This window comes from Petaurus breviceps, unplaced genomic scaffold (genome assembly GCF_028583685.1).
Source record: "Petaurus breviceps papuanus isolate PSGF00001 unplaced genomic scaffold, PetGlider_PUasm1.0 91041, whole genome shotgun sequence".
Lineage (NCBI taxonomy): Eukaryota > Metazoa > Chordata > Mammalia > Diprotodontia > Petauridae > Petaurus > Petaurus breviceps.
This window is the reverse complement of record NW_027187400.1, coordinates 14,736,981-14,750,754: the sequence shown is the minus strand read 5'-3', so window position 1 is coordinate 14,750,754 and position 13,774 is coordinate 14,736,981. Positions and strand designations below refer to the sequence as shown.

At 47.3% G+C, this 13,774-nt stretch overlaps 1 protein-coding gene across 3 annotated transcripts in view; it reads right to left on the bottom strand.

The window, feature by feature from the left end:
• The window catches only part of UBR4 (ubiquitin protein ligase E3 component n-recognin 4), a 145,980-nt gene that overhangs the window by 38,685 nt on the left and 93,521 nt on the right, over nt 1-13,774 (bottom strand). For all 3 annotated transcript variants that reach the window (XM_069079151.1, XM_069079152.1, XM_069079153.1), the window contains 13 exons: nt 12,271-12,396; nt 12,012-12,140; nt 10,532-10,875; nt 9,008-9,098; nt 8,333-8,417; nt 8,108-8,235; nt 5,459-5,588; nt 4,772-4,929; nt 3,615-3,724; nt 3,214-3,355; nt 2,424-2,505; nt 2,015-2,188; nt 901-1,022 (listed from right to left, as the gene is read on the bottom strand). In XM_069079151.1, the coding sequence (XP_068935252.1) occupies nt 901-1,022; nt 2,015-2,188; nt 2,424-2,505; nt 3,214-3,355; nt 3,615-3,724; nt 4,772-4,929; nt 5,459-5,588; nt 8,108-8,235; nt 8,333-8,417; nt 9,008-9,098; nt 10,532-10,875; nt 12,012-12,140; nt 12,271-12,396 (1,821 nt within the window). The remainder of the gene's footprint in view (nt 1-900; nt 1,023-2,014; nt 2,189-2,423; nt 2,506-3,213; nt 3,356-3,614; nt 3,725-4,771; nt 4,930-5,458; nt 5,589-8,107; nt 8,236-8,332; nt 8,418-9,007; nt 9,099-10,531; nt 10,876-12,011; nt 12,141-12,270; nt 12,397-13,774) is intronic.

Here is a 13,774-nt window from a genome sequence, read left to right as displayed (position 1 = left end):
TTGCCTGTAGGATCAAACACAAATGGCTCCTCCATTTGGAATTTACAACCCTTCACAGACTGGCTTTGGTCGACCTTTTAAGGGTGTAAATACGTAGGACCTTCCTCACACTCTCGCCTAAGCCACACACTGCTGCCTGCCACTTGCCACACCTGTGGCTTTATCTCCCCACCTTTCTGCCTTTGCACAGGTTCTCCCCCATCTCTCTCAGCCCCATCTCCAGGGGAGACCCTGGCTTCCTTCAGGCTCCATTCACATGCCACCTGCTCCAACCAAGCCCCTTCTGGAGCTCTTCAGTTGTTGGTAATCCCAAGGTTATTTGGCACGTATTTGGTGGATATATTCTGCACTTACTCCCCTAGGTCTATGCTCTTCCTCCCAATAGAATGCTTTTTGAGAAGAACAGGTTCTGTTTTATTTCTGCTTTTGCACCACTGGAGCCTGGCAAAGGGCCTGGCGCCTAGGAAGTACATACTGAACTGATGTGCCCCCGTTTGGGGAAAATGCAAACACAAAGTGAAGAAGAAAAAGGAGAAATATGGAGCCTCCTTCATACAGACCCCTCCACCAGGTCAGTACTGCTTTCAGAACCTATTGGGTGGAGGGATACTAACAGATTAGGGCCTTTAAGGACTAATATCTGTAATTAATACCAGGAATTTTCTTGGGGGGGGGGGAGGTAATGAATGCAGTTTCACATTATAGCTAATTTGTTCACATTTAAATTAATAGGCGAATGAATTTATTACCATTTTATGTCAGACGATTCTAAATGATACCTAATGGGGATTCTTGGGCAGTCATAAGGTCATCTCCCAGTCCTCCATCCCCCTCCCCCCTCCCCTCCTTTGCTGCCAAAGTGCCCTGTCTGAGGCCTCAAGAGGAACAGCCATCACTTACAGGATAGATGATGCTGCAGAGCCTCTCAAAGATGAAGACAGGAGTCCGATAATCATCCAAATTATAACGCTTGGCTGTTTCAATGCACACTGCCATGAAGGCCTTGGTTTCTGATTCTGTGCCTGCCAGAATAAAAAGGCCCAGTCAGTTTGGAAAGAGCTTCCCTCAGTCTTCCTGCAACGTCCCAAGCCACCAAATCAAAGGAATTGATCCAGGGGCAGCCAGGTAGCCCAGTGAATAAGAGCTCCAGCCCCAGAGTCGGGATGACCTGGGATCGAACCCGGGCTCTGATACTTTGTACCCACCCAGAAACACCTGGCCGTGTAACCTTGATCAAGTTACTTAACCCCAATTGCTTAGGGGCGGCCAGCTGGCACAGTGAGTAAGAGCACCGGCCCCAGAGTCAGGATGACCTGGGATCGATTCTGGGTTCTGATACTTAGCACCACATCCAGAAATAACTGGCCAGGTAATCTTGAGCAAGTTACTTAACCCCAACTGCTTTAAAAAAAAAAAAAAGGAACTGATCCAAGAAGCGACCTAAGTTATTACTCACAGCACAGGCTGAAAGGTTATTAGACCACTTTAGAATCCCAAGGTCACACGAGGATAAGATTTTGGGTACCAGTAAAATTATGAGCTTCAAATGGAAGGATTCAGCTGAAAAGGTCTCAAACCCACTCAACATAAGAGCCCCAACCTAACTGATGGAATTTGAGAAAAATCTAATTCTAGGCTTGAAAGTTTAAAACTCCAAGAACTGGTGCTGTCTCTAAAAAGGAATTTCTCTCTTTGAACTTTGGGGAACTGAAGACATTCTCCTTGATCCCTGCAGGCTGATGATGACCTAACCCCTCAGACCTCACACAGTACTTGGTTTTCTGGCTCTCATCCAACACCTATGACGATGTCCTATGCCCCAACCAGGCTGCAAATCCCTTCAGGTCTAAGATAAAGCTGGCATCCTTTGAAGTGCTCTCTTTACACAGTGCAGGGCCTGACTATTCGTTGTTACCTCCATCTCTGGGGAACTTAGGGATATCCTGCCCATGCTGACACAACGAGCCAACAAAGTAGGAAGAGGCTGAGGCTCCAGGCCTCGGAGCAGCTCTACCTGTGGTCATGTCCTCCAGCATCTCCAGCAGCATATCCTGGGTCTCATCGATCAGCTTGGTCCTCTGTACGACCAGTTTACGCAGACACAGGTATCCATTTAACACAGTGCCCACCAGGCGGCTTTTGAAATGCCGCTTAATGGACTCCACTTCAACAAAGGAGGAAAGGAGACCTGTAGGGACACAGGAGAGAGCTGTAGGAAGCCTGGCAGACAAACCAACCCAACATTTCAAATCCAGTATCAAAGAGAAACTTCAGACCTTAAACCTGTTCTTGTTGCAGAGGATAAGGTATGGGACAGGAAGCCAACATCAGAACTCACAGTGATTGAGGTACGCTGGCCTCAAACATGTTTCGATTTCAATAGCAAAGGATGCCCATCATAAGGGTTGGGCAGTTAGTGATACCTGTGAGGCTCTTGAGAGCATAGCCCTGCTGTAAGTCAGTGCTCAGTGTCGCCTCCTCCAGGGCCAGCAAACGTGCTATTTCCTAGAAAGGACAATAGGAATAGTCAGTGCAACACTGTGACGAATGTCACCATCATGCCCCTTCGCCAAGGTCTATAGTGCCAACTCAGGATGCTTACATCAGCACCTAGAACTCAGCCTTTATTGATCCAAGATGGTGAACCTCATCATCTCACTACCCCTGAAAGGTCCCATCCAGAACCCAGGGACAGGTAATGCTCCTTTGAAGCCCATGCCCTATGAAAGGCTAGTTCAATAGTGATGTAGGGCCCTGAGATTCTCCCAGCTTTCTGAGAGAAAAGGAAAAGGCCAGGACAAATCACAAATTCCAGCTTCAGACAGCAGAACCACATCTGAAGCCATTAGTAATGAAGGCCTGCATGACAAGGAATGAAATCCTCAGCACTCCCCTGCACAGAGCATGAAGCTTCTGTCACTCACATCACAGTCATGTGCAGGCCTCAGAAGAGTTGCCTCAAGGATAAGACCAGAGGCACCCTACCCATACCACTGGGAAACCAACAAAGCCAGGGAGAAGAGAGCATCTAAACGGTCAGAAGAAAGTTTGAGGCCTCTTAATGCAGAAGGTATTTCTCCTCTAGGAGAAATGTTATCTCCTGAACCTTGTGTAAAACCTAAGGAATGTCACAGAATGTCTCAACAGATGAAGAAACTGAGTCTCAGGGAAGCAAAATAATTCACCTGAATGTGACAATTAAAGGTGAAATACCTTGGTGATGAGGTTGCCAACATAGGGCAGGACTCCCCGAGCTGCCAGGTAGACCTTCCAGTGGGCTGGTTTGATCAGCTTCTGGTATAGTGCCAAGTACTCAGCTGCACACTCTCCAGCAATACTCAACTCATCCAGGTAACTGATACAGGGACACAAAGAAATTATATCTCAGCAAGTGAAAGCGGCCCAAACATGTAGGCAGAAATGAGAATGCGCAGTCAATACCCAAGTGCAACAAACCATTTGCCCCAATATTCTAAAACACAAAAAGCCCAGCAGGACCAGAATTTAGGCAGCCCTTAAAAATTCTTGAGGAGCCTGATGCCCTCCAAGGCAAAGAAGATGGAAAGCCCAAGAAGCGTGGGCTCTCAGTGCCCCTGCCCAGCCCTCCATGGTACCTGGTGAGGAGGTCAAGGACCTGCTGTTTACGGCTGGGAATGGTTGCCAGAGCCTCCACGATGGTGCAAGCTGCCTGACGGGCTGCTTGGGTCGCTGGAGTGAACAGCACCTGAAGAAGCATAAGAGAGGCAGGACATCATTAACTGGATTTGGTTGTAGTTCTCCCTGTCCTGGGCTCCAGACCGTTTCACTGCCCCCTGGCTAACACTGACAACTACTCCATCCCAAGGAGAAATCCCTTGGGAAGACTTCTTGGGGAAGGGTGAACCTGACATTCACAGAGAAGCCTCAATACTCCAAATGAAAAGGAAAGGAGGCATAAGGGAGGGAGCAAATGAACCAGAAGCAGCTGGCTACATATGCTTCTGGCCTAGCAGTCAAGTGGCATTTTTACTAAGATCTTTGTTAACTGGTTTGCAAGACAACATGGAAGATGTCTGAATTTTAATACAGATTATTTTAAAGGTATTTTCCTTAGAAAGCTCTTATGAACACCTTTGTTTTAGAAGAAACAATTAGCTTTCTCCTGAAGTCTTCATTTAATGGAACTCTCCTCACAGTATGGACTATTGGATTGTATTATGTATAGGTATTAATTATATGCTTCTTTGAAATACTGTGGAGGGAAGGAAGAAGAGAGGGATACAGATATACTGTATACAAAATACTGGGAAAGGAAGAAGAGAGGGATACAGAAGGGAAGACAGGAGATTAGAGAGAAAGGAGCAAGAAGGGAAGAAGAAATGTGAGAGTAGAGGAAAGACAAAGAGACAGAGAAAGGAGGCAGGAGAGTAGAGGGAGGTTGAGAGGTGGGAGAGGCACGAGAAGTGGAGAAGGAAAAGAATGGAGAAAGAGTAAAGGAGAACAGAAGGACAAAGAATGCTTTTGATTTTGAAACTTAGCCACATGAGCAGGAGAGGTGAAGTCAGCAGAGAACAGAGACTGTCAAGGTTGGTAAGTGGGCAAGAAAGAGCAAGAAAGATTCTGCTCTCCCCAGGTTGATTACCATCTAGTTAACAGCAACATTAAGCCCTACCAGATCCTGATTGGAAAGGCACAGGCAGGTAGAGATACAGGAGAAAGAGTGAAAAAAGCAGGAGTGGGAAGAGAGAGAGATCATTCCCAGGGCTCTGCATCTCAGGAAAGATGTTCTCACCTGCCGAAGCCAGTTGTTATGACCCAACTTGAGATCCAAGGGGGAGGTCCTCTTTCCCCGACGGCTCATGTATTGTTTCCACCTCCACACATACTTCTCTGTCAAGTACAACTGCCGAAGCTCTGACCTAGTGGAGGATTTCCCATTGGAATCGATACCTGGAATATGGAGGGAAGAATGAGGAAAACAAGGCAATTTGAGTAAAAGGGGTGGGGCTAAGTAACCACAGCTCTATCCGTTCTGTAGGTTAAGCTTTCCTCACTTAGACTGGGAGCTCCAGGGAGGCAAGGACTTTACCTTTCTTTGTACTCCTAACACTTAGCCTAGTACCCGGCACATAGCAAATGATAAATGCTTGCTGACTGAATAGTTAAAAGCATTCTAAATCTTAAAGCATCATATAAATATGAATTGTCATCTACACTGTCATTGGATTCAGGCTTCGCCATGGTTACCAAAGTCTTTTTTCTTTTAAAATTAAAAAAAGTACTATTATTATGACTTTATCAATAAATACCAATATTCCAAAGTACAAAGGAGGAATAAAAATGCCCTACTCGCATACCCTTCCTTCTGTCTTTGTTTTATAAATATTCCTTTCTATTTTTTCTAATTCAATTTTTTTTTCTATTTCCAAGCATTTTTTCCTCCTTCCCACCTCCAAGCTTTATAAAGAGAAAGGCACACCTCTGGTGGGAAGGCATTTCTTCCAGGCCTCATAGGATGCTTTTGGGTCTCGCTTGAGCCACAGCTGAGCCTGGGCATGGATCTCATTGCAGTATGGCTTAACTGTGGTGAGAGCTTCAACAGGAACGTCCTAGGGGAAAGGGAGACAAGATGAGAGCTTTCCAACAAACCTGAGACTCCAAAGGAAGAAGGACCAGAGCAGCCACACTTGTGTTGGTGAATTCTCCTAATAATCCTACTTGGCAGCAACAGCTCCAGAATTAATTTAGGGTTCCTGACTCACTGCTGTGGAGTGTAAGATGCTGATTACTTATTAGAACAGCTACAACTGGTTCTTGAAAAGAAACCATGGAAATACTCAGGCACAGCTGTAGTACCTTCTAATCTTGATCATAAATTTTCCCTTTTAAGTTTATGTCTTGGGAGATTTTGCATCTTGGAGTTCACCCTCCCCTACTTTTTTAATTCTCAATATGAATTTCTTCACTGCCCATGTGTTCAAATCGATACTGGGTCCAGTGGAGGGAGTGAATTTCCCCCTACCACTGTATCAAGTTCCTGAAGCCCAGAAATGTCACATTCAGAGGTCTAAGACGGAAGCCCTTAGTTCTGACCCCCTACTCCTGTTTATTTCCAGGCTCTGACTTTGTCTAGAAGTGTCCAAGCCTTCACATAATTTAAGCAAACTATTCTCAAGAATCAGAATCTCCTCAGGAGGTTTTCAAGCAAAGTCAGTCAGTAAGTTGTCAATAAGCATTTATTAAGCATCTACTACGTGCCAGGCACTGTGCTGAGGATACAAAAAAAGGCAAAAATAATTGCTGCTCTCAAGAGGCTCCCAGTCTAATGGGGAGACAGCACACAAATAACTATGTCATACAGGACAATAAGCAGCATTCTTTCACAACGACCCGGGGAGGCAGATGCTATTATGACTCCCATTTCATAAGAGAAGAAACTGAGGCAGGCATAGGAGTCTTCCTGAGTCCAGGCCCAGCACCCTATCCACCACATCGCCTTGCTGCCTGTGAGTGCTCTCAGAGGGAAGGTGCTAACATTAAGAGGGATTCAGAAGGATTTCTTGCACAAGATGGGATTTTGGCAGAGGCAGAGATGAGGAGGAACAGCATTCTAAATGGGGGACAATGAAAATGGCTCTGGAGAGGCAAAGAGGTCAGTGTCAGTTAGGTGGCTTGGTGGAGTGAATGCTGGTCCTGGACTCAGGAAGACCTGAGTTCAGATCTGGTCTTGGGTACTTATGAGTTATGTGAGTCTGGGCAAGTTACTTAACCTCTTTTTGCCTCAGTTTCCTCATCTGTAAAATGGGGGTGATAACAGCCCCTACCTCCCATGGTTGTTGTAAGGATCACATGAAGTCCTGAGCACAGTGCCAAGCATACAGGCAACACTATGTAAATGCTTATTCCTTCCCTCTCTTCCCACTGAAGAGTATATGGAGGGAAGAAAAGTCTAAGACTGGAAAGGCTGGAAGGGGCCCAACTATGAAGGGTTTTAAATGCCAAAGAGGATTTTGTGTTTGTTGCTAGAGGTAAGAGGGAACATGGTCAGACTTGGACATCAGGTGTTTGAGGGACTGGAGTGGAGAAAGAAGTGAGGCAGGCAGTCCCCTGCAGGCTACTACAACAGTTTGGGCATGAGGTGAGGAGCATCTGCACCAGGGTGGTGGCAGTATCAGAGAGAAGGGGGGCCTGACAGATGGTGCCTGAGTGAAATCAACAGGCCTTGGCAAAAGTTGGACTTGGGGGGTGAGAGTGAGGAGTCCAGTATGACTCGTAGGTTAGGAGCCTGAGGGAGTAGGAGGATGAAGTTCCCCTCGGAAAGATGATGACTTCTGTTTTGGACGTGTCTATGGGACATCCAGCTCCAGATGTCTGAAAGACAGCTGGAGAGTCAAGCCTGGAGGCCAGCAGAGTATCAGGGGCAAGACAGGTAGACGTGAGCACCTGTCACATGTTCTGCTGAGAGCCTTCTTCAGGACATGCTTTTGGCTTTGGAGGTACTTTCTAACCCTGAGATTCTCTGATACAAATAGCCAACCAGCCAGTCCTATGACAGTTCTAAACTCCTCCCTTTCAGCTTTCTGAATCCTCCCATCAGCTGTCCTTCCACATTAGTTTGCATAAGCCTATCTCATCTGTACCTGCCCTAAGAATCCCCAGAATCACCCTGCTCCCCTCCTAGACGGCCCCAACCTCCAGAGGTATGAGTCACTCCAGTTTTAACAACACATTCAACCAAAAAATAATGAAAGACCAAGTCAGATCTGTGAGGCACTTCTACAGATGCTCCACGGATCTGTACCATGCCTAATCTGAGGGTGTTTCACAATTTCAGAAAGCAGGCAGCTTCTGAACTTTGATGAATTTCAAAGAACTGCCACCCACCAGATGAGCTCTGCTGTGTCCAAAGTCTGTGCCTCAAAAAGCCCTGGTGGACAAAGGCAAGCAAGTCAAACACCTCAGGTGAAGTCTTGGGCAGAAGGCTCCCTGGGAGGCACAGTAGGACAGGGAGCAGCAGCAGGCCCTTTCTGGCTGTCAGGATCTCCCAGGCAGCAGCAGCAGCTCCTCGGCACCGGCACCTTGGCTTGGTCGTGCTGCCTGTGCGGCCGAGAGCCCATGAAATACACACCTTGTTCTTCTTGCTGGTTGGAGCAGGTGGCTTGATCAACTTCTGCAGGATCCGGAGGCACATGAGGGTGATGTTCTCCACCACAACAGGCGTTTTGATGTTTACAGCCATGAGGAAAAGACTGAGAGCTGGCATGGAAGAGGCAGAGGCCCTGAGTCACTCTGCCTGCCCAGGGAGTGCCCCTGTGCCCTGCAAACCCCCCGCCCCTGAAGGGCCCGAGCTCACCACAGCGCAAGCGAAGCTCCCAGCAGCTATCCTCCTTCGAGATGGAGTCCGTCAGTAAGAGCATTTCATACTGGAGGCTGCTTGCCTGAAAAATCAAGGAGAAGAGAGAGGTCCAGAGGGGCCACAAGTCTGTCCATGACCTTTCATCTCTGACAGGAATGGCTGAAAGAGATGCAATCGAGGGCATCTCAAAGCTTGGAGGGCGAGCCTAGAGCAACATCTCTGAGACATAGACACAACAGTGATGACCACTCTCAGTTACAAAATGCTTTCCTCATGATAATCCTGGCAGAGAAGGGTAAGTGGCTTGCCCATGATCATGCAGCTGGTGAAATGTCATTGTCAGGACTTGAATCTAAGTACCCTGACTCCAAGACCTATGTTCTCTTTTTACCCTGTGTCTCTTCTCATACTAGAGACATCAAGAGCATATAAGCGAAGTGGAGTAAACAGGTGCTGATGATACCTTGTTTTTCCACTGACCTGCACCCCTACGCTGGTCTTAGCATGGGAATGGCAAGGTTAGGAACTAACTGGAGCAAGAGGGGTCCTTTGCTCCTCCAAATACCACAACGTGGTAGGGTGGAGGGGAACAGGAGAAGAGGAGGGTGTCAGGGCATTCGAAATGACACGTGGGGGGACAGAGGAGCAATGAGGAGAGGCTGGTTCCCTCACCAGATCAGGGTTGGCCCAATGGCCTTTCAGAGCCGCTGAGACCTTGCCAATGATCAGGTCGTTCATTTGCTGAGTTGCTTCTGGATTATCCCTAAGAAGAGAAAGAAACAGTTATTAAACCCACTCTTGGCTGCAATTCCCCCCTGTTTAGGGACAGCCCAGGTACACTAGGCTTAACTTCCCTAACGAGAGAGGCTTCTGCCTGAGAAGAGGACTTAGAGGCTCCCCAGAACTCTGGTGACTGAAGAAACAGGCACCTTTCCTGGACACTGCTCCTTCATCGAGAACAGCAGCACCAACACCAACATGGCCATGCACTTTCCAAGCACGCCTGTCCTTGACACCTCAGCTTCCCACGCACACCACATCCCCCCTTCACCTGGCCTCTCTGCGCCTTTTTGGGGCACATCTGCAAAGAGCTCTCAGTCCAACCACTACGGCTTCTGCAAATCTCTTCTCAGGACTCACCTAGGCAACAACTGCATCTGACAAGCATTCTTAAGAACCTACTAGGTATTGTATTGTTTGTCTTTCCCAAGAGGACCAGTGACGTCACAGGTGATGTCCTGACTTGCGGGTGAATCAGACTTAAATGAAGCAAAGATGCCGAAAGTCACCAACCTCGCTCTCTCTTCCGGAGTCACTGATGTCCGGGGACACGATCAAAGTCAGGGGGACTGGCATGGCCTGGGATGCAGTGGGTACCCTTGACATTTCTGATGTCTGACCGAGCTCTGAGCACTCCACAGCACCTGCTTCAGCTGCCTTTATGGCCATTGGAGCGCACAGCTCTCATCCACCCATTAAACTGGGGGAAGTCTTCACATGCTTGGGGCAGACACCCCCCAGTTCACTAATTGATCAGAGGCCTAGTGCAGAATCTGCCCATCTGCTGAGATGGTTTGACTGGGGCACGGCCACTGTACATGCTACAAGGTCCTGGAGCCACAGGTGAGAGTTGAGTGGGTCATGTGAACACCAAAGAGGGGTGAGCAGCCTTGAAAAGGCTCCCTATCAGAGGTGCTAGTCCTCCTGAACACCCATACACCCCACCTGGCAGGTACAAGACACTAGACTAGACACTGGTGATACCCAGTTCGACCAAACTGCTTGCTCAAATGCAACAAAGTCAAGAAGACTGAGAAGCTCCCAAAGGTCACTGAACTATTCCTTCCTAAGCACTTCGGCCACTTGTCAATCTCTATGATAAATCTATTTTCCACTCAAGTTCAACTCAAATGACATTTTCTCCACAGAGTCTTTCCTGATGCCCCCTGTCCCTGCCCCAACCTCAAAAAGCACTGTGTTTTATACCTTTCTAAAGCCTTTATTCCACAACAGTATACATAACAGTTCTCTGTTTTCTCTTACTAATCTGTGAGGTCCGTGACAGCAATCCAAACCTTCACTCCAAATCAGAGCCCTGTATAATGTTCTGCATTAAACAGCCACTTTGTTTCCTGCACAGCTAGCATGACTGTCTCCAAAGCAGACACAAGAGAAAAAGGATAAGCCGGACCATACCTGGTGAGGAGACACATGAGCTGGCGGACTTCCTCCCGCATGGAGGCTGCCCCCCGGCGCAGATTGTAATCAAAGAGCTCGCGGATGAGGCCCTGGGAGACGAGGATGTGCCGCAAGGCCGGGTTCGTGGCCAGGGCCCGGAGCAGTGTGATGCAGTGCTCGGTGACTGCAGAAGCACACCCGTAGCACTTGGTGGAGGAGGTGTGGCCACAGCCTAGGACTGATAAGGCTCGGTACTGGCTGGCAGTGAACGTCGGCTGCACTGTCGTCCGAGATGACTTGGTAGCTGCCTCCCTCTGTTGCAAATCATACTCCAAGAGCTCCTTCCGTGAAGCAAAGACTTTCTGGAGCAAAGAGCAGGGGGAAGGAGAAGTCAATTATTGTAACACCAGAGAGAAGGAAACAACTTGACAATTCACCTCAAAATCTAAACTGAGAAACCTTTTTCTGGATAGGCCTCTTATTTCAGGGGCTTCAATCCTTGGCTCTAGTGACTCAGAATACCTTCAAGATGCTAGAAAAAGTTGGCTGTTAACATGTTTGTGACAGCCCAGAAAACCTGCTAGTTTTGGAGGGAGGAAAGACAAGGAGGGAATCAGCCTTAGTGTGCAGGCTATCTCTGCCCTAGGAAAAACTCCTCCCTTGCCTGGCAATTGTCCTAAGAAGGAGAGCAAACTTTTTCCTTAAAAGTATTAGCTAATTTTAAAAAAAAATGTTCCCATCCCTTTGCAGTGTCTTCTCAATATTATTATGCAGTTTACTCTAACTCTGCATTGGTGCTGGGAATGGCCTCTTAACTCTGCCTCCCTGATGAAGAGAGCCTTCCCATGCAGTTAGATAGAGTTGGCCTAAGGTATCTCAAGGCACAGTAAGAGTGTGTGAGGTAAATAACAGCAGTTTGATAAAGCCTGATTGGGGGTCTGGGGGTTCAGGAGTCTGGCATTTTGAGCAGAGCACTGTTTGCTCTATGCACAGCCCTTCTTTGTGGCACTGATTCCCTTTTCTGGAATTTCTTATTCCCGGAGCCTTTCATGCTAGATGCTTCCTAGCTGGCCTCACTAACTGGCGCCTTGCTGCCTGTGGCATCAGAGGAGGAAAACCAATTAGACATGCTTGGCTGGAGGCCCCTCCCCTCCCCATAAAACATCTGGCTCTCGTCCATACTGGGGAGCAGCCAAGTTCTGTGGAATGGAACCCAAGAATGCTCACACCAAACTGGGGAAAGGAGAGGCACAAACAGGATCAGAATCCAGGTAGTCCTGGATCTCAGGCCATCTCTTTACCCACTAGTCTATGCTACCTCTCTGTTAATTTGCCCCAGCTAGGGGGCAAAGGTCATCTCACAGGAAAGCAAGTACCAGGAGCTGATCCTTCCAGCTGGTTTGGTTTAGGGCAATACCAGGATTTGGGTTCATGAATAAGGGCCGCTTGGATGCTTAAACATCATCAGTGTTACAGGAAGTCCCCCAAGTTTTCACACCTGTATGATCTTGGAGAGTTCGTCAAAAGAGTTCTTACAGTCTCCACAGTACTCTTGAGCCAACTGCAGGATGTAGCGGTTCACACTGGCTGACGTGGAGCTGATCCCCCCAGCGTTACCCGAATCATCCTAGAGCCCAGAAAGGGAAGTTAGGCAACAGCATTCTCCCCCAAGGGAATGTCCACAACTGGGAGCTCTTAGCACATGAATCAAGCCCCTCTGCTTCCTCTATAACACCCTAAACCTAGCTGGGCATTACCTGGGGCTTTTCAGGGGCTGCCTCATTCACTTTGCAAAGCAGATTTTCCAGCTGTGGTCTGTGTCCCATTAGCTGATGATATACTCGGTCAGCTTTATCCAAGAGGGTATTGATGTTGGTCACAGCCTAGGGATGAGAGGAAGCAAGAGATTGGGTTAGAACTAGTCTAACTTTTCCACACAAAATTATAGGATGCCATCAAACCCATTAGTGATCATCCATCTCCTGTGACAAGTGGAACCCTGCTACCTCCTAAATCAGCCCACTCTTGAAAAGCTCTAATTGGGAGGAAGCTTTTCCTTAGATCAAGTTTAATTCTGCCTTTCTGGCAACTTCCACCTAATGCTCCTAAGCTTTGTCCCTGAGGCCCAGGCAGAACTAATCTAATCCCTCTTCCATAGTACAGCTTTTCCAACACACTTGTAGACAGCTATCATTTCTCCTCTAAGGCTTCTCTTCTACAGACTAAATATCCCTCATTTCTTCAACTAAGCTTCATGCAGCCATAACTAGAGTCACTATGCCATTCTGGGTGCCAGCGTCTGGAGACTCTCCAGCTAGCTGGCATCCTTCCTAAAACACAGTGCCGAGAAATGAACACCTTACAACATATCTAGTCTGACCAGACAGAACATATACAATGGGCCACCCTCTCCCTTGGCCTGAACACTAGCTCTGAATGAAACCTGAAATTCTATTTGCTTTCTTGCTTTCCACAGTCATGGCAGCCAGAAAAGGTTATAACCCACTTACCCATCCTGCTAAAGACTTTACATTTATCTCATTAAATTCCAGCTTTTTAAAGTTGACTGAATATTCTAGGTATGTCAAGACCTAGAATCCTGAATTCTTCCTTTGTCCTAGAGTATGTTAACTCTCCTTCTCAGTTTTGTGTCACCTGTCAATCTGATAAGCATGCCCTCAAAGGCTTCCTTCAGAGCCACTGATAAAAATGCTCCAAGGTCAAGCACATACTCTAGTCTCCAGGGGAATCCTCCACACAAGACCACCTCAAACTACGAATGAATTAAGGGTTGCTCATCCAAGCAGTGCTAAATCCACCCAACAGTGCTTTCCCTCCACCTTTTCCATTAAAATAACATAATTAACTTTGTCAACTGCTTCCCTGAAGTTCAGATAAGTCATTGGTTGAGCAGTTTCCAGATGTATTAGGCTATCAGTCCTGTCAATCAACCAATAAACATTAAGCATCTACAGTGTACCAGACACTGTGCTATGTGCTGGGGCTACAGAAAGAGGCAAAAGAAGTCTCTAACCTCAAGGAGCTCATAATCTAATGGGTGATACAAGAAGCAAATAAATATGTACAAATAAGTAAGGGATAATTAGGACATAAGTAACAGAAAGAAGATACTAGAATTAAGAGGGGTTGGAAAATCCCTATAAAAGATGGGATTTTAGCTGGCACTTAGAAGGAAGCCAGAAGAAAGAGATGAGGGAATGTCCAGAATCAAAAGAGATGGTCTTGTTTATGGAACAGCAA